The 19492-nt window shown below is 41.4% G+C and overlaps 2 protein-coding genes across 8 annotated transcripts; one reads left to right on the top strand and one right to left on the bottom strand.

Moving 5' to 3' along the window:
• Window positions 1-260: 260 nt before the first annotated feature.
• pus10 (pseudouridine synthase 10) lies at window positions 261-11779 on the bottom strand. Of its 7 annotated transcripts, none has more exons than XM_044189505.1 (18): window positions 11330-11592; window positions 9395-9481; window positions 9121-9255; window positions 8705-8977; window positions 8534-8620; window positions 7878-7912; window positions 7648-7762; window positions 7302-7363; window positions 7078-7123; window positions 6378-6442; window positions 6212-6297; window positions 5988-6113; window positions 5648-5883; window positions 4312-4367; window positions 4066-4183; window positions 3558-3700; window positions 1595-1694; window positions 261-1398 (listed from the first exon to the last, which is right to left on the bottom strand). In XM_044189505.1, the coding sequence occupies exons 3-18, from the start codon at window positions 9244-9246 to the stop codon at window positions 1360-1362; spliced, it is 1713 nt and encodes a 570-aa protein (XP_044045440.1). In that variant the 5' UTR covers window positions 9247-9255; window positions 9395-9481; window positions 11330-11592; the 3' UTR covers window positions 261-1359. The 7 variants fall into 7 exon arrangements, with proteins under 7 accessions (XP_044045440.1, XP_044045446.1, XP_044045445.1 ...); XM_044189511.1 differs by lacking the exon at window positions 9395-9481 and having other exon boundaries at window positions 5648-5724; window positions 5827-5883; window positions 11409-11584; XM_044189510.1 differs by lacking the exon at window positions 9395-9481 and having other exon boundaries at window positions 5648-5724; window positions 5827-5883; window positions 11330-11583.
• On the top strand, window positions 11661-19466 carry cct4 (chaperonin containing TCP1, subunit 4 (delta)). The gene is made up of 13 exons (XM_044189512.1): window positions 11661-11976; window positions 12959-13011; window positions 13126-13215; window positions 13372-13480; window positions 14540-14804; window positions 15012-15144; window positions 15724-15863; window positions 15974-16070; window positions 16572-16682; window positions 16919-17049; window positions 18128-18362; window positions 19042-19155; window positions 19303-19466. The coding sequence occupies exons 1-13, from the start codon at window positions 11859-11861 to the stop codon at window positions 19315-19317; spliced, it is 1611 nt and encodes a 536-aa protein (XP_044045447.1). The 5' UTR covers window positions 11661-11858; the 3' UTR covers window positions 19318-19466.
• Window positions 19467-19492: the final 26 nt, after the last annotated feature.

The following is a 19492-nucleotide window of genomic DNA, read 5'->3' as shown; positions in this document are numbered from 1 at the left end:
CTTTGAAGAATATTTTTCTTTCTGGGTTTTTCCCTCATTGAACAAAAGAAGCCAAATTTCTCAAATGTTAAATGTTGTCTAATTAGAAATTACAGGAACTCTGCCTAAAAGAAATAGTCGGTAACTGGCAACGTTTTAATTTAAATCAGAAACTCTCCGACCAAAGAATAAAAGATATTAATATATAAAGATATATAATCTGTCCAGACACTCACATTTGTTTGTACGAAAAAGTATTGAAGTTCAAGTCCCACATGAGACAGATTCAGATTTTTTTAATGTGATATCGTTGTCCAGGTTAATTAGTTTCAGTTCATTTTGCTATGAAAAATAATTTGCAGACGCTTCCGTTAGATGACAGTCTGCTCCGTCAGTTGCATGGAAATACAGATAACAGCACATTGAACTGAAAGGTCGAATTTCCACCATGCAACAGTAATGCGACTTTAGCATGCTAACGTTAGCACGGCTCATGCTTAACACAGAATGTTAGCATGCAAACATGCTAGCTGTCATCTTGATCCCTGTGCACACCTTGGGGGAAAAAATCAAAACTTTTTTTTTTTTTTAAACATTTTTATCTTGAAGTAGGTTGTAGAAATATGTTGTGAAATATCGGATAAAAATGTTGGTTTCGCCAACATTTTAATCATTTAAAGCAGACAGCTGACGTCAGTGAGATGACGAAAACACCTTTGAAGATGCAACCTGCTGCTGGATAACAGTTAAAAAATGTTGTTTGGGATTTCCCCCCCCCTAAGGTTTGCGAATAGAAACGAACAGTGCTGCAAATGAAGCTACATGAAACTCAAAGTACGGCTGAAGCTTAGACTGAGCCTGACAAGCTGAAGTGTCCTAAAATGGCCACCGTACGGAGGATAAACCCTTTTGATTCACCCAACAAGACCTTTCCTCTGGTGCCACCCTCAGGACAAACTAGACGGTTTTGACCACCGGTGGTAAAGATCTAAGAATACAAAAAGTTGTCTTTCCATTTTTTCCATCCATACCAACAAAACAAAAACAAAAATCTAGGGTGTGACTGAAACTAATCACAACAGAACAAGGCCACTAGAAAGCGTTATTAACCGTTTTCTGTGATACAACGGAAGACGGGGGGTCACGATCCAGAAACCAAAACATAAACACGCCCGGGCTTCGCGGAGCAGCCAGCGGGACTGTCTGACCGGAGTTCGTGGTTTCCTCTTCACCGTTCCGTTTTCAGTCTCGCTCTGATCCTGGTCGATGGTTTGGTGTAATGCTCCCGCACAGGATCCCCGGCTGCTGACAGAACCAGTTCGGTCTCACCGAGATCGAACCCGCGGCCTCTCAGATACAGGACGAGGCCGGCGGCAGAGTTCACTCCGGTATGGACGGAGGCCAGTCGACATCCACAGACTGAGAGAGGAAACACACAGACAGATTAGAGTCATTTAACTGTTAAATGTTTAAAGATCTGAGGATCATAATCTGTTCCAGAGCAGCACGAGTACCTCTAAAAATATAAAAAGAGACTCTGCTGTTCTTTCTGGTATTTGTCATCTAAAAATACTACAGATTTTAAATTTCTGGACGGATGATAATCCCATCCCACCTCCACGTCCAGCTCCAGGATGTCTGTATCCGTCTTCAGCAGCTGACACAGGTTGGGTTTGGTGCGCCCGAAGTCTCCGTGGACAAACTCTTTGATGTAACTGTTGACGGATGACGTTCAGGAACACATCGTGAACTAAAAAGTTCAGTAAAAATCAGCTTAAACAGTTTAAAACTATTAAAATGCTGCTTAAAATTTAATTTTTACAGCAGTTTAAAAACTGATAGCTGGCAAACGTTGGCTGTTTGTACCTAAATACAGCTGTTGAACACATATATATATATATATATATATACATATATATATATATATATATATATACATATATATATATATATATATATATATATATATATATATATATATATACATACATATATATACACATATATATATATATATATATATATATGTATATATATATATATATATATATATATACATATATATATATATATATATATATACATATATATATATATATATATATATATATATATATATATATATATATATACATACATATATATACACATATATATATATATATATATACATATATATATATATATATATATATATATATATATATATATATATATATATATATATATATATATATATATATATATATATATATACATATATATATATATATATATATATATATATATATATATATATATATATATATATATATATAATATATATATATATATATATATATATATATATATATATATATATATATATATATATATATATATATATATATATATATATATATATATATATATATATATATATATATATATATATATATATATATATATATATATATATATATAGAATAAGAAGACTAAAAGTCTACAACCATGCTAACTCCCCATGAAGCTTAAATGCTCATTACATGCTAAAAAAAAAAAAAAAAAAAAAAAAAAAAGATTTTGCGTGAATGAAATGAGACAACTTTTCTATTCTTACAACTAGTTGGGTAGAAAATGTCAAGTTTGGCCAGAGAAAAAGGTGCTAATGCTAACATGCTGGCATTTGTGTTATCTTTGTAATGTTAGCATCCTGGATGTATCAGGTTAGCATGCTAACATGCTAAACATTAGTATGCTAACTTGCCAACCGGCCTTTCCTCTTGTAGTGCCAACCCTCAAGCCAAACATAGCACGTTAGCATAAATCAGCTGTGCTTAAAGCTTATTGCTAACATAGCACGTTAGCATAAATCAGCTGTGCTTAAAGCTTATTGCTAACATAGCACGTTAGCAGTTAATATAAATGTAACCATGTTAGCATGCTATGTTAGTTTTCAGTTTGAGACTGATTAAAGTGGAGCAGTGGTGGAACAAGTACTCAGACCTTGTAACAGAGTATTTCTACACTTTAGTACAAGTAAAAGTCCTGCATTTAAATTTCAATGTACAAATGTTTTGGCATCAAAATATACTTAAAGTACCAAAAGTAAAAGTCCTCATTATGCAGAATGGGCCATTTTAGAATAATAATATAATTATTGATTGAAGCTGGTAAAGATGGAGCTAATTTTTTATACTTTATCTGCCGTGTAGCTTGTGAATTTCCCCCAGGGGATCAATAAAAGTTTTATCTTAATCTATAATATTATAATTTATCATTTACAACATCATCATTTTTTTGTAGTGGAGTAAAAAAGTACAATATTTGTAGTAGAGTAGTAGTATAAAGTAGCAGAAAATGGAAATACTCAAGTACAAGTACCTCAAAATTGTACTTAAGTACAGAGTTAATGTTCTTAGTTACTCTCCAGCACTGATGTAGCATAGCTCACTGTTCTTACATCCAATAATCTTATTTTGTGATGTGTAATGAGCGTCATGGGGCCGCTAACGTCTCTACAGACTTCCCGTCTCGCTAATATAATAAAGAGTCATTTTTTCCACTGTGGAGAAACAACAGATTTGATGTGAGGATACGTCCCGGCCTGTGTCTTCAGCCCCAGGTAGAAGTGATGCGAGTCCAGGAAGCGGGTGCTCATGCTGTGGATGACTCGCTGACGAATGGCCAGCGCCCGCCGGTGCAAGACCCTCAGAGGAGTCTTCTGGTCCAGAGTCAGATCCTGACGGGATGAACAACAAGCTAATCTTCATCCAGTCAGTTTATTCCTGGAGCATCACTGTTTGCTACTGGCGGCCACTCAGTACCTCCCCACTGGAGATGCTGACTTTCCATTTGCAGCATTTGAAATTGTTCATGAAATCCAGTTTCAGAAATCAATTTAAAAACATTACAGACCAGAATAAAATGTGGAATACAATTCAGTTTCAGATGTACAACTGATTATAACACACATTCAGATTCACCAAATTAAAAATAATAATTCAGGAATCACAAATATCAGCCTAAAACGCTTCTTTAATCTCTTGGCTGTACACAGACAAACTGACGTGACAGTGTGTGTGTGTGTGTGTGTGTTGTAGTGACCTTGATGTCGTCGATGAAGGTGATGTCTTCGCTCTGAATGGGTTTCTGTGTCCAGACGAGCGCCGTGTACGACTTGGTTTTCTCCTCCTCTCCCTCCTTCATCCGACTCATGGCCTCTCTGCAGTTCGACACACAACAAACACACACAGCCCCAGTGCATCGTTTTGTCAGCTGTCTTCGTTTCTATTCATTTATTGCTACAGATTCAACGATGCGGGTGCAGTTTAGTGTGTCATATTCTCTCACCTGGTAACAATCTGCAGGTCTCTCACCCTGATTTTGTCTGAAGAGTTGTTAATGGTCTAAAAACAAAAAGGTTAGTAGTCGTCAGTGTTTCAAAGGTCAGTGTTTATGTCCTCGTGACGTCAGGACATAAACACTGCATGTGCGTAGCTCTGTCAGTGTAATAAGTTGTTGTGTCAACAGAGAGAAAGACTACGAGCTAACAGCTTTTCAGTCTGTCCAACACTTCGGTCCAGAGTTAAATATCTCTAAAACTCATGAAAGTTGCAGCAGATATTCACGGCTCCCTGAGGATGAAGCTAACTATTTTCGGTGACCCTGGGATTCCTGTAATCGAGCTGAGTATTGATGTTTTGTGTCTCTCTCTCTGTATTTTGACAAGTCGTATCTACCTACTGAAGATCTTTATGGCTGCAAGTAAAACTGTTTTTTTACTGTTTTGTTGCTCTGGAACGAAGCGTCGACTTTCTCTAAGTGAGCATCAGAGCGAACAAGTCAGCAGGCAGGTTTCCGTCCAAATGTAGCGCGCAAATGTTAACCAAATTTTCAGAAACTCTGCAAAAGAAAATGCGACTTTATGTGCGTTTCCATCCACTACTGTTAAGCCAATATTAGGTTCATTGAGATAAGCAGCAGGTGGTGCTAATGCTCCAGTGAGGTGCCTTTACACCATTGTAGAAGAAGAGGGAGCAACAAGATGACGTAGTTAAAAAGAGCTCCAGTCAAACCTCAAATGGTGGGAAAAAAATGTAGAAAACATGATGGAAATATGGCATTTATGTTTGTTTCATGTGTTAATTTGAAGAAGTTAGTCTCCTCATCGCTCCACGCGGATCTGCCGCCATTTTTTGTCTCTTCATTTGACGTTTAAGTCACATGCTTCATGTACATCATGACTTATTAATTCTGTTTCCATTGCACTTTGTCGCAATCTTTTTTTTTTTTTTTTTTTAAATTAATACGCCAACTTCTCCACCTCAGACAAGCTTTTTTGCAATATTTAAACTTTTTTTCCAAATTTTCCACTCCTTTTTTTTTTTTTGTTACAGGTGGATGTCGTAGAAAAGGTTTCATTCGTAGTCATCTGGACACTGTTTTCAGAATCAAGACGTTTCGGCTCCCATCAGGAAGTCATTCTCAATCGGATGGGAGCTGAAACGTCTTGATTCTGAAAACAGTGTCCAGATGATCACGACTGAAACCTTTTCACGATAGAACACTCCTGGACGAATGAGGGACTACACCGTCTTACAGGTGGATGGAAACCCACTGAGTGAAGTGTTTTATATGACGTTTGTGAGGTGAATGATGGGTTTGGGAGTGAGTTGCCGGGGCCGACCTCCTGCAGCTGCTTCATCTCCACTTTGCTCAGTCTGGATCTGTGAGGATTCAGCAGCTCCATCGCAAACGGACGACCTGCCAATTGAACCAAAACAGAAAATAAAAATACTTCAGGTGACGAAATCCTCTGCAAGTGCAGCTTTAGGAAAATAGATAAATAAATAAAGTGTGTCTCACCGTTTCCAAGAGTCCGGACATCCACATCCTCCCTGCCAGACGAGGAGAAATTAAATCCTGTAACGAAACAAAAAGGGAGATTATCAGGACACATTCAGGATCATTTTTTTGTCCGATTCAACACAGTTCTGAGACAACTAGCCGTCAGAGTGTGGTCTCACCGCCGGCTCTGAAGGAAGACAGGACGGGCGCTGCGATCAGCTCCTCCACCGAGGACTCCATCCTCCTCTCCCCATCGATCACCCAGGGAGTCTGAGGCAGACTGCGGCAGAACTTGTTGTACCTCCCTGGACAACAGGAAGAACATCAGGAGGGAAAACTGAAACCCTGATTCTGAGTTTAGACAACAAAAATGTAAAAACATTTTCTTGGTGTCGTACAATACCTGCCACAAAGACAGACACGTGGAGACACTGGACGTCCCGAGGGCTGCAACTGCTGGTCGGCTGCGCCGGTGGACACGGGTAGTGTCTGAAAACAAACACGATCATTTCACGCAGCCCTTTTTAGAACAACATCAGGAACTGAGATATAAAAAAGGTGATGCTTACTTCAGAAATTTGCCGTCAGATATCTTTTCCAGAGCTTTGACCACCGCCATCCTGGTGAACACCGACTGCAGAAAGACAAAAAGGACACACGCTGTTTTTATTAGTCCCTCTGCCCTTTATATCAAATAAACCTGCACTTCTGGGGACCTACGTTGCATGTCATACCCCTCTCCCCTCATTTCCTGTCTCTCTCAACTATCCAAAGAAGGCAAAAATGCCAAAAAATTACCATAATAAATCGGGAGAGGAAACGTCCTAGAGCCTTGTCGTCAGCGTGAGGTTGCCAGGCAACCAGCAAAAGACTCCAGGAAGTCACTGCTTCCAGCCAAGAAACAGTCTCGCACAAAACCCTCTTTTTAAGATTTCAGTTTGTGTACAGATTAAACAAACAAGATATAACGTGTTAATTACTGAGCTTCAGAGGTGATGGCAGGCGGATTTTGTTACCTTCACACAGAGCCAGGCTAGCTGTTTCCCTCTGTTTCCAGTCTTTATGCTAAGCTAAGCTAACAGTCTCCTGGCTCCAGCTTCACATTGAACCGACAGACATAACTCTCGGCAAGAAAGCATAAAAGCGTATTTCACAAAATGTCCAACCTTTCCTGTAATGTGTCTCAAGGTGACAATAAACTTAATCCTTCTGATTTGAAAGGTGTTACCAAAAAAACTCATCAACACCTTAACTCTGTTGCTTCCTCACCTGTTTGTTCTTGGTGGGTTTGAAGCAGTCAGGACATGACGATGCACTGTGGGAAGGACAGAAAACAGGACGTAGAGTATCATTTAACCATACGGCCATTCAGGTTCAAAAGGTCAGAGGTCAGCTCGGAGGTAAGACTTTAACTACATTCATCTAAAGTTGCACGTGTTTCAGAAACTTTGCATTACAGCTTTCTCTAGATCTTCGGAGAGATCAGGACTCACAGGAAGTGGCAGTCAGCGTCAGTCTCTGGGTGAGTGAACTCCACACCGACCTCGAACAAACTCTGAAAAAACAAAAAACACAAAGCCAGCTCCATCTGTGAATATCGCATTTGTAGTGTGGAAAATGATATGGTTTAATACGTCAGAGGGGGAAATTAAAGAGGTTAAATGCTTTTAAATCACAAGACTGGCTGTGAAAACGTAAACTGAGAAAGTAAACGACATCTTTGCCCTTGAGAACTGAAACTTTTTTTATTTATAAAGTCAAGTTTGTAAATGATTATATATAAAAAACTTTTCCTTAAATAAAACTGAGTTTTTCTCCTTTTCACGGGGGTCTCCCTACCCTGGTAACCACGGCAACGCCGCCCAGCGCCTTGGCGACCTGGCCCTGCATGATCCACTTGAAGGCCTCCTTCACCTGGACGACATCGTCCTTGTCGAGCGCAACGCTCTTCTCTCTGAATGAGCGAAACAAAACGTGCCAAAGTTAAAGCAAACTTGTGACCCCACGTGACGCCCGACTGCACATGCAGCGATGTTTAAAATGGAGGAAGACGAGACAAATTCCTTTACCTCATTTCCTTCTTCACGTGAAGCCAGCAGGAGTGCTGCAGGATTAACAAAATACCATAAAGTCATACTAATGTGACAGAAACTAAACTTGCCATGGAACCATTGTAGTCCAGAAACTGTTAAAAACACATCAGTGAGCCGCACTGTTGTTCCTTCATCACCATGAACACACACACTGTAGTTTATAATATAAAAACTACAGTGAGCAGCTGTTTGTCTTCAGTAGGAACCAATGGGCTCGGAGCTGAGAGCCACAGACAGGAAGTCAGAGATTATTGACAGACAAACACATTGTTTGTTTGGGTCTTTTCATGACATTTGTTAGACAATAAGAAAAATATCATTTAATGCTTGCTATCTGGATTTGATTGTCTGACAGCACAGCTCCCAAGTACAACGCTTTTCTGCAGCCTTTTATATTTGGACTGTTGTTCAAACAAAACAAAAGTATCTGAAGACGTTCACATTGGGCTCTGGGAACGCGTGATTGCCATTTTTCAAAATGTTCTGACATTTTACAGACCAAATGATTAGTCAGTTAATTGGAGAGATGATCAACAGATTAATCAAAAGTGAAAATAATCATTAGTTGCAGCTCTAGCTATTAAATGACATCACACACACACACACACACACACACACGCACGCGGACTGACCTCGCGGACACACAGCTGAGCAGGCAGAGAGACAGACAGCACCAGGGTGTCGAACTCGTACTTTTCTGCCTTCACCGCCTCCGCTATCTGTTAACATAGAACATCAAGTTCACCTGAACCATGATACAAGTGTCGCGTATGTAAGCAGTGAATATTTCACAGCACGCGCACCTTTACGGCCTGGGTCGTGCCGCAGAGTTCCTGTAGGATCCCCAAACACACCACGCACACACACGACTCTCCATCCTTCAGTTTGACCACAGCAGCAGCGTCTTCCTCTGACGGGGCGTCAGCCACACCGGGCGCCAGTTTAGCTCTTTTGCTTGGTGGGTCATCGGGTGGTTCTGACCCCGCTGCACCATGGGATTTGGTGTTTTCTTCCGTGGACTCTGCTTTGCTGTTCTCTGTACTGCTGATGAAAGCTTGAAGTTCCTTGAGCGTATCCTGTGTAAGATGGACAACGACGCAACGTGTGACGGATCAGTAAGTAACTGGCATTAAGAGGGAACCGCCGGCCATTTAAAAACATTTATGAATGAACACAGAAAGGTGCCAATGTCAACAGCTAAAATCGGGACGAGTCTTACCTGTTGCGGTTGTCGGTAGGCAGCCTGAACACTCACACAGCAGAACCTGAGGACGCAGCGAGCGCAGCAGCCGGCCGACAGCAGCTTCTGGACGATGGGTTTGTCCTTCTCCTTCAGCGGCAGCATGACTCCAGACTGCAGGAGGCGCAGAGACACGCATTAGGAAACACAGGGTGGTCCGCCCACATCGATGACACTTGTTAAAACTTTCTTCAGTCAAATCATTTCTCAAAAAACAAAACATAGAAATAATAAAAAATTCTTGTCTCATTACCTTTGTTGTAAATTAAAACGTTTGGGATTTCAGACTGTTGGTCAGACATGTAAAGTAGTCTTAAGACATCATTTCAGGTTCCTGGAACTTGATGTGATGCAAGTGTCATTATTTGTTTTTACATTTTACATGCTAAACAAATCAATCAAAAATAATTAAATAGATTACACAATAGCATGCCTGAATCTAAATCAAAGGTGCTGGTGATATTTAAAAGTAAATGATGTATCTGTCCCTGCTGATGTTTATGTGAATGTCTGTGCAGGACTAAAAAAAAACAAAAAAAAACTTCCACAGACTCACTTATTAGAGCCCGACCGATAAATCAGCCAGGCCGATATCTCGGCAAATATTAGCTCTTGCATACATTATATCTGTATCAGCGAATATACAGCTGGGTGACAAATTACAGGAGAAACCAACATAAAGTGTCTTAGTAAGGTGCTGGGCCACCACGTGCTGACTGAACAGCTTCAGCGCTCCTTGGCACCGATTCTACGAGTCTCCGAACTCTACCGGAGGGACGAACACCTTCTTCCAAAAAGACATTCCCTCATTGGGTGTTTTGATTATCGCGGTGGAGAGCGCCGTCTGACGCGTCGGTCCAAATCTCCCATAGGTGTTCAGTTGGGTTGAGATCTGGTGACCGCGAAGGCCACGGCTGATGATTCACACCACTTCCATACTCATCGAACCATTCAGTGAGCCCCCGTGCTGTCTGGATGGGGGGGGGGCATTGTCATCCTGGAGGAGACCACTCCCATCGGGATAGAAATGTTCCATCACAGCATAAAGGTGATCGCTCAAAACAGCTTTGTATTGATTTGCAGTGACCTTTCCCTCTAAAGGGACAAGGGGACCCAAACCATGCCAGCTAAATGCCCCCGGATCCCCTCACTGTAGGGGGGGTCAAGCTTTCAGCACCGTACCGTTCTCTCTGTGTTCGCCACACATGCTTGTCGAGAATATGGTGAAGGATGACCCCCCCCCATCTCTGTAGACCAGTGCCAAAGGTCTTTGCACCACTGAACTCTCATCTTTGTAATGAGGGGTTTATACACTGCAACCCCACTATAATAACTGATCACATCCTGCATTGACATTCCCACCCGAGGAAGAGTTACTCTTCAAATCAAATGTCGACAACAATCTCCGGCCCTGTTCACTATTGTCTTTCCTTCCTATTGAAACAAGCTGAACAGCATTTGTGACTGAAGCTCCTGCAGTCCGGGCCACAACAACGAACCCTCTTTCAGGGCCACTTGGATCTTTTCCTCTTGCCATCTTGATACAAAATCAGAATCAGCTGGGCCTGCTCAGCATTTTTTATTTTTTTTTTAAACACGCCACAGAGCATGATTGGATGATAATTGCTTAATTGTACCATGCAGTGCACCTTTGTGGAAGCATCTGCATTCATTATGTTTCTCCACTCGTTTATTCAGGTGTTTCCTTTAATTTGTCACCTGCCTGTATCTGCCAAGAAGTCACATAACGAAACATAAATGCCAAATGATCGATTTCTCCATTACATAGTTTATACAGTTGAAAAATAAACTCGTCTGTGCTCTCTGGTGGACAAAATGTCCCTCTCAGTACATATCTTGGTCAGGGTTCAATAACCAAATTTGTCAAAAATGTGTGTTCATGTAAAAAAAATCAAAAATAGCTAATATATCCTAATTTTAAGTTCCCATAAAAGAGTGAACATGAAATGCGGGCCAAAGTAAGTAGAATTACAAACAGCTACTCTTGCAATATGCAAGTCATACATGATGTACACAATCTGTAGCTTAAAACATGACTGTGTGGTCTCCTGATTCTTGCTGTCTGCTAAGCTAATTTAGCTAACACTGAGCTTTTAGGAGCCACAACGAGAGGATGTGAACGCAAACGGCACATTGAGCCGCTGATAAACAATCAAAATAAACCTACCGGACACGGAGGTGGTTAATTCACGAAGATATAAAGTAACGGAAACAGACGGGGTTTAGTTACATGTGAACATGTTTACCCAAAATGCTTCTTCCCTGCTAGTTCAGCCCAAAGAGACAAAGCTAATCAACCCAGATCAGTTTCTCTCAACTTCGTGAGACATTTTCGGCTTTAGCAACAAAGTAGAGACCACACTCAAACCAGCCTTTGATTAATAAAGACAATCGCGTATAATCTGGGCACAAATTTAAATATTTTAAATTAAAAAAATCAACGTTAATGTGTTCTGTCACATCGGTTATCAACGCCTACTGTCTGAAAACGTCATCTCCAAGCGCCGGGCAGTTTGACAGCCGGGTCCTTCTTCTCTACGCAGCAGCCGGTGTCTCTGGAAGGTTCTGACTGGGACCGGGTGGAGATACCTTAATCTGAGTCCATCCGAAGCCGAACCGCGGTGTTTCAGCTCCGGGGTTCATCAGTCCCGTTCCGAAGACTTCTCTTAACATTTACCATCGATTATAAAGCCGCGATGCCCGAAGCGATGTCGGCATCTAAAGCCCCAGTCCGAGGCAGAAACAAAGGAGGGGCGTATGTGGACCGCGACAAGCCGGCCCAAATTCGGTTCAGTAACATCTCTGCTGCCAAAGGTAGACCAAAAGACTTATAAGCTGTTTGAAACGGTTAATATCAGTCCCAAAATATCACCTTTCAGTTCCGTTTCATGGCTGTGGGCTGGGCTGGGCACCGTTATTCATTCTCGTTTTAGCATTGGCTTCTACCTGGTCCGAAATGTAATTCACTAAAGTGCCAATTTAACAGCCTTACTCCGTAATAAAAGTACATTACGTAGTGGCTACAAAGGTTTAGGTGGCTTTATTAATTTAAAAGAATCACCTTTTCTGTTCGGCATATATGACTGCACGACATACCACTTTAGTTAGTTACCTTAATGAAATTAAAATTAAAATTTGGGTTTATTCCGTTAAAGCTTCTTCCAGTGCAGCATGAGACAATAATTTCCCAAATTTTGATGCAAGACTCCAAGAGTCTGGTGTGGCGTTGTCTTCCTGCAAGATGCTCATGACTCAACACAATCTCAGCATTAGCTAGCTCAGTGGCCCCAAAGTGCTGCAGACTATATATGGCCAGAAACTAAAATGTTTATCTAAATTTAAAAGCTGAAGTAGGAGGTCTACAGTTTGCAGTCTTCTAGTAATATCACTTTGCTTTTAATGGATAGCTTGATTTCCTTTTAGTTGTGACATTTTGGTCTCGCTTGTGAATTATTTATGTGCTCGTTCATTTTATTATCCTGAAGCATATGCAACTACTTTGCTCTGTATACTAAGAATAACAAGACCAACCCTAATATTAAAAACCCTGTTTTGTGTATTTTCAACAAACGACTAGTGGATATTGTGGGTTTTTTTTTGGTTCCTCTTGCTTGTGAAAACATGGATGTTTTGTTGACCTATTTTCTGACCTGTTTTTATAGTGTATTATATTTTTTTCCTAGTACTTTCTCCTGTGTGCACTGACGTAAAGGCGAGCTACTGTAACAAAGAGTTTCCCTTCGGGGATCAATAAAGTATTTCTGATTCTGATCATTGACACCTGCTTGTTTGACAGCTGTTGCGGATGCCGTCAGAACAAGCCTGGGGCCCAAAGGCATGGACAAGATGGTCAGTAAATACATTTTGGCTTCAGGCTAACTTGCCCTAGCTCCTGGGTCATACACATGTTTATAAAGCAGGTGCTGTTTTTTTATTTTATTTTTGTTTGTTTGTTTGTTTCAGATCCAGGATGAGAAAGGTGACGTGACCATCACCAACGATGGTGCCACCATCCTGAAGCAGATGCAGGTGCTCCACCCTGCAGCCAAAATGGTACGTTCGTGTTTTGGATGCAGAAGAATCAACAAACACTTTTACTTTTTCCCTAGATAATTTGCAATACAGGTCATTGGTATTTTAACATGAACTAATCTTAGTTGTTTTTTTTAAAAACCTGGATGTGTGTGTGTGTGTGTGTGTGTGTTTCAGCTGGTGGAGCTATCCAAAGCCCAGGACATTGAGGCTGGTGACGGCACCACCTCTGTGGTGGTGATTGCTGGAGCGCTGCTGGATGCCTGCTACAAACTGCTGCAGAAAGGTAAAAGCTGCAGAGGAAAACAGATACAACGTGAAATAAATGAATGCCGTTATTGTAGACACTTATCTCGGAAAGGGAAGGTTGGCATATTGAAAATGAGAAGATGCAAATTTTGGCTTTCGTGAGCAGATTTTTCAAGTTCACTTCAAATTCAGACGAGGGCCCTTTTTGTCGTGCTTACTTTGCGGTAATTAATTAAATAATAATAAATAATTAAACTTTATTTATAGAGCACTTATCAAAACAAAGTACAAAGTGCTTCACAACAAGAGAAATAAAACACCACAGTGAATGATGAAATATAAAGAAATAAAATACATAAAAGCAATAAAACAGTAAAATAAGCAGCCAGTTCAGGTAAAATCAGGATCTGCTTTCAGATAAAAATGTGTTTTGAGACGAGATTTAAACGAAGACTCTGACTCAGACAGCCTGATGTCTTCGGGCAGGTTGTTCCAGAGCCTCGGGGCCCTGATGGCCAAAGCTCTGTCCCCCTTAGTTTCCATCCTGGACTCAGGAACAGACAGGAGACCCCTGCCCGAAGATCTCAGACTACGTGAAGGTTCATAAGGGATTACAAGGTCTAAAATATAGTCTGGAGCCATGAAGAGCCTTAAAAGTAATCAACAAGATCTTAAAGTCGATCCTGAAACCAACAGGGAGCCGGGAACTTTCTCTGCACTGCAGGTCAGACACCATACTGAAGTTAGCTTGATAATCACCAGCTGGACGCATCATTTAAAGAAGTGTTTTGCCTCATCCTGCGGCTAGCCGATTTCCTGGGTGAGAAATCATTTAGTCTATAAAATGCCAGAAAACTGTGAAAAATGGCATTCACAATATATTGTTGTTCGACCAGCAGTTCAAAGATATTTAATTTAAAATTATGTAAAACTGAGAGTCAGAAAATCCTCACGTTAGTAGCTGAAACCAGACAATGTCTGACATTTTCGCTTGGTAAATTACTTGTATGATCAAGTGATTAAATTTTCTGCAGATCGACGAACGTGTTGTTAAGTTGTTTCAGTACTAATGTTTACACGTTGTGCCGTCGGTCAGGTATCCACCCCACCATCATCTCGGAGTCGTTCCAGAAGGCTGTGGAGAAAGGTGTGGAGGTGCTGACGGGCATGAGCCGGCCGGTGCAGCTGAGCGACCGCGAGACGCTGCTCAACAGCGCCACCACGTCGCTGTGCTCCAAGGTGGTGTCGCAGTACTCCAGCCTGCTGGCACCCATGAGCGTGGACGCCGTCATGCGAGTCATCGACCCGGCCACCGCCACCGGTGTCGACCTGCAGGACATCAAAATCATCAAGAAGCTCGGGTGAGTGCGAGCGCTGGAGTCTCGCTGGTCCATATCACAAATCATTCACACACAATCACTGGTTCTATTTTAAAAAGTCATTTGAGACGCATCCTTTGTATATTCCTTTTGTATTTCTTTACATTTCAAAGGGATTTTAGACCCACTCCACGCATTCAAAGTTTTGATCTGGATTTCCCCTCTCTGTTTTTTTATTGTGTTTCATAGAGGGACCATTGATGACTGTGAGATGGTGGAAGGCCTGGTGCTGAACCAGAGGTTGGCCAACAGCAGCGTGACCCGTGTGGAGAAGGCCAAGATCGGCCTCATCCAGTTCTGCCTGTCCCCACCCAAAACTGACGTGAGTCACTCGATAAATATCAGCTCAGAGGAAAGACTGCAGCTTTTCTGTCTACTTTTATGGTATTTTATGTTGTACTTTACTTTATATGAGGGGAAATACATCTTAGCATTTCTTTAGTTCCACTGTTAGTTTTACTTGATGCAATGCATGACATTTAAAAACAAAATTTTCTCGTTTCTCCCCTAATTGAAATTTGCTTGAAATCATTTATTTGGACTACAGAAACGATCACACAATATAATCACATCATCGCAATATGCTTCCGCTGAAAGATGAGTGACTGATGATACTGAATTATCATCATTAGTCATTATTATCACCCTGTCCTATAGTTTTATCTTTGCCTAATAAGTAGAATAAAGTGCTCTTAAAAAGCTTAATCTCATTCTTGGCACACTTCTCAACACACTTCGCTGTTTTGGATTTATTTGTGTCATGTTTCCAGTGATCAAAGCTATCCTGAACATATTGTGTTATAAGCTTTAATTGGAGAAGCATTCCCTTTCTTCTTGGAGGTGACAAATTCCTGACACGGTCCTTCTCTTTCCTGACCTGTGGGGTTTTTTTGACGCGCAGATGGACAACCAGATCGTGGTGTCAGACTACGTCCAGATGGACCGCGTGCTGCGGGAGGAGCGCACTTACATCCTCAACATGGTGAAACAGATTAAGAAGGCCGGCTGCAACGTGCTGCTCATCCAGAAGTCCATTCTCAGGTACACAAACACAGCTAACATGAGGACAGATGCTGGTCTCCGCGTCTTGTCAAACTCTAGATATGGACAGTAAACACGTTTCATACTAACAACAAACTGTCCTGTGACAGAGACGCTCTGAGCGACCTCGCCCTGCACTTCCTCAACAAAATGAAGATCATGGTGGTGAAGGAGATCGAGAGGGAGGACATTGAGTTCATCTGCAAGGTGAGCGTCATCAAAATGTCTGCAGCTGCACTGTGTTTCAGGCTGCACCGAACTGCAGTTATCATAGATGAAAAGACACTTCTCGGTAATAAGAGTAGATATTTTTATTTATTTTTTTTTTACATAGATGTTGTCGTGTTAGTTTGGCTCATACCTCAGTTCTCAGGAGCTGTGAACCTGAGGGCCTGTTTGGCTTTGATAAAGTCATAATTGCTTCCAAGTTAGCCCATTGGAAAATAACATTTCAGTAAGGAGCTGCATAGTGAACTCTGCCAAAGAATATTACAATTATTTGCTTCTATATTTATTAAAAACCTAATAAGCCAGGTGGACATTTCTACTCATGAGCAAATATTTGGGTTTAGATGGCCTTTACTTTTTTTGTTTTCAGTGTCTCCACTAGTTTTTGTACTCTTTGACTCTTTACATCACACTAGGAATGTCAATGCCTAAATCCTACATATGACAGCAAAGTAAAACAAAGTGTCCCCTACCATCCAGACTCTTGGCACCAAGCCCATCGCCCACATCGACCACTTCACTCCAGAGATGCTCGGCACGGCAGAGCTGGCGGAGGAGGTCAGCCTGGATGGCTCCGGCAAGCTGGTCAAGGTACGCGCCAGGCTGAGTCTTTGTGCTGAGATCTTGGACGATTCAGAGCTGTTATAATATAGCAGTTTTCAGATCAATGACTCCTCATACTTCACATACAATACAAAGAACAACACAAATGAGACAATTGCAAAGTACTGGGAACCAGAATAGGAGAACAGCTCCAGTGTGAGAGGCTGAATGTGTGACGCTGTGGTGTTATGCTTCCGGTAAACGTTGGGCGTTGCTCCTTGCAGATCACAGGCTGTACCAGCCCCGGGAAGACGGTGAGCATCGTGGTTCGGGGCTCCAACAAGCTGGTGATCGAGGAGGCAGAGCGCTCCATCCATGATGCGCTGTGTGTCATCCGCTGCCTGGTCAAGAAGAGGTGGGTCATTCCTGCAGAGTTCATTTCAAAAACGTGACAGAGAAGTAATCACTGAAACTGAGAGAAAACACAGATAAACTGTCCACATAAATGTTTTTGGAAATTGAGAGTACAGGCGCAGAAAACCTCTGACAAAGGCGCTCTTGCATTGGTTCATCCTGCAGGAGCGTAAGAAACAGAGGAACAGTGCTGTGGAAAGCTCACCATTTATTCACTCCTGGTTGTCTCAGCAACTTGGCTGGGGAGCATTCACACATTTATTACATATCCAAGGAAAACTGGGAAATGATTTTGAAAAAAGATGTACAAAAAATCCACAAAAATTCTGCGAAATGTATCTGTCCACTTCTTAAAGGATAATTCCAGTTTTCTATCGATAATAATAATAATAATAATAATAATTTCAGTCGTAGTCATCTGGACACTGTTTTCTGGAAGTCATTCTCAATTGAGAATGACTTCCTGATGGGAGCCGAAACGTCTTGATTCTGAAAACAGTGTCCAGATGACTACGACTGAAACCTTTTCTACGATAGAACACTCCTGGACGAATGAGGGACTACACCGTCTTAATAATAATAATAATAATAATAATAATAATAATAATAATAATAATGTACTTAAGTTAATTGCTAAGAAACTGTAACAGTGACACCTCTTAAAAAAAATCTGACAGGTCAAGAAACACAAGCAGACGGGTTATACAGACTTATTTGGAAGAGAAAATGAAGGCGAACAGTTGTAACGTTGTAAACATTCATCACAGTTTACAGACTGACTTCCTGCTTCAGTTTTGACCTACTGTACTTACCGTAGCCGAGCGCACACATTTTCATGTGCACTGGGGGACAGGTACGTTTCAGGTCTGCTCACTTTTAGTGTTACCTCCCAAATAATGATCTGGGGAAAAAAAACAACCTGTCTGATCATCTGACTCATCTGACTTTTTTGTCTCGATGTTCCCAGGTTTTAGCAATTAGCTGTCTTTCCTTTTAGATTCACAATTTGACTTATTGTTTTATTATTGACGTCATTTATTTCATTAACTCCATCGTCTTTCTCCTCCTCCGCCCCTCAGGGCTCTGATAGCTGGTGGCGGCGCTCCAGAAATCGAGCTGGCTGTGCGTCTGGCAGAGTACTCGCGCACTCTGGGCGGCATGGAGGCCTACTGCGTGCGGGCGTACAGCGACGCCCTTGAGGTGATCCCCTCGACGCTTGCCGAGAACGCCGGCCTGAACCCCATCTCCACTGTGACGGAGCTCCGCAACAGGCACGCTCAGGGAGACAAGATGGCCGGCATAAACGTCCGCAAGGTCTGCTCTCAGTCTCCCATTTTTCATCAACATGTTGATGTTCATGAAGTAACATAGTGAGGATAAAACAGAGGATCATATAGACTTAGTGCTGAAACAGTTAGGGTTAGGTCAAGTCAATCGGTCGTTTTACGTGATTTATCCAATAAAAAATTCTCTAGTTCTTGTTTTTTAGTGTTGGTTTGTTGCTTTTTCCTGTTTTGATATTGTAAATTGAATATCTTCGAGTGTTGGACTGTTAGTCAGGCAAAACAAGCGATTTAAAGACCCTGCCTTGCGCTCTTGGAAACAGTGTTTCACAGTTTACTGACATTTCACAGACCAAACAGTGTATTTAATTAAATGGAACAATAATCGACAGATGAATCAATAATGAAATAATTATTACTTGCAGCCGTGTTGTGCAGTGATTTTTAAAAATGTAAAAAAAATGAAGCCATGTGGAATTGCATATCACTTTTAAATAGTGATACAGCAATGATAACACTATATTGATTTCACCAAAGGTGAATTGCATGTAATGATGCTGCAGCATTAACAGACTCCCCACCACACACTTCCCAATGGCTGCTCTTATATATTTTCCTTTGCTGTAACCTGGTATCAAGACTGATTTGACTGACTGGTTTACTGTGTGTGTGTGTGTGTGTGTGTGTGTGTGTGTGTGTGTGTGTGATAGGGAGGAATCTCCAACATCTTGGAGGAGCTGGTGGTGCAGCCTTTACTGGTTTCCATCAGTGCACTGACCCTGGCCACCGAGACGGTCCGCAGCATCCTCAAGATCGACGACGTGGTAAGACTTAACAACCCCAAACTGTGGATTCAATTGTTGAAAGTGAATTTATCTGAAATTAGTCTATATTCGTGTTTTTTGCTCAGTCTAAGTGCACTGTTAGTCCATGTTAAGTCTGAAGTGCACATCTGTTTTGTCTTGTTACAGGTGAACACCCGTTAAGAGATTTGAGTTCTGTCCACTAAGCCTGCTCGTACTGCGAGGGATCGGACGACTCTGCCAACATCAGTCTGTTCAGATTCCCGCTGTAGTTGTTACGTTGCGTAATTTAATAAAATTAAAGGCTTGTTTTTGTTTTTGTTGACACTCCAGCTGTTGCCCGTGTGATTCTTTTGCC

The sequence above is a fragment of the Siniperca chuatsi genome, linkage group LG3, assembly GCF_020085105.1.
Source record: "Siniperca chuatsi isolate FFG_IHB_CAS linkage group LG3, ASM2008510v1, whole genome shotgun sequence".
NCBI classification, from domain to species: domain Eukaryota; kingdom Metazoa; phylum Chordata; class Actinopteri; order Centrarchiformes; family Sinipercidae; genus Siniperca; species Siniperca chuatsi.
The sequence above is the reverse complement of the archived record's forward strand: the minus strand, read 5'-3'. Positions and strand labels throughout refer to the sequence as shown.

Excerpts from the sequence above, each read along its gene's own strand:
- pus10 (XM_044189508.1), bottom strand. The coding sequence starts at position 9,246 with ATGCTGCCGCTGAAGGAGAAGGACAAACCCATCGTCCAGAAGCTGCTG. Across the intron at positions 7,763-7,877 it reads CACGTGAAGAAGGAAATGAG|AGAGAAGAGCGTTGCGCTCG; the intron begins GTAAAGGAATTT and ends TCGCTCATTCAG. Across the intron at positions 4,184-4,311 it reads GACCTGCAGATTGTTACCAG|AGAGGCCATGAGTCGGATGA; the intron begins GTGAGAGAATAT and ends GTCGAACTGCAG.
- cct4 (XM_044189512.1), top strand. The coding sequence starts at position 11,859 with ATGCCCGAAGCGATGTCGGCATCTAAAGCCCCAGTCCGAGGCAGAAAC. Across the intron at positions 17,050-18,127 it reads CGCTGCCTGGTCAAGAAGAG|GGCTCTGATAGCTGGTGGCG; the intron begins GTGGGTCATTCC and ends TCCGCCCCTCAG. Across the intron at positions 18,363-19,041 it reads CCGGCATAAACGTCCGCAAG|GGAGGAATCTCCAACATCTT; the intron begins GTCTGCTCTCAG and ends TGTGTGTGATAG.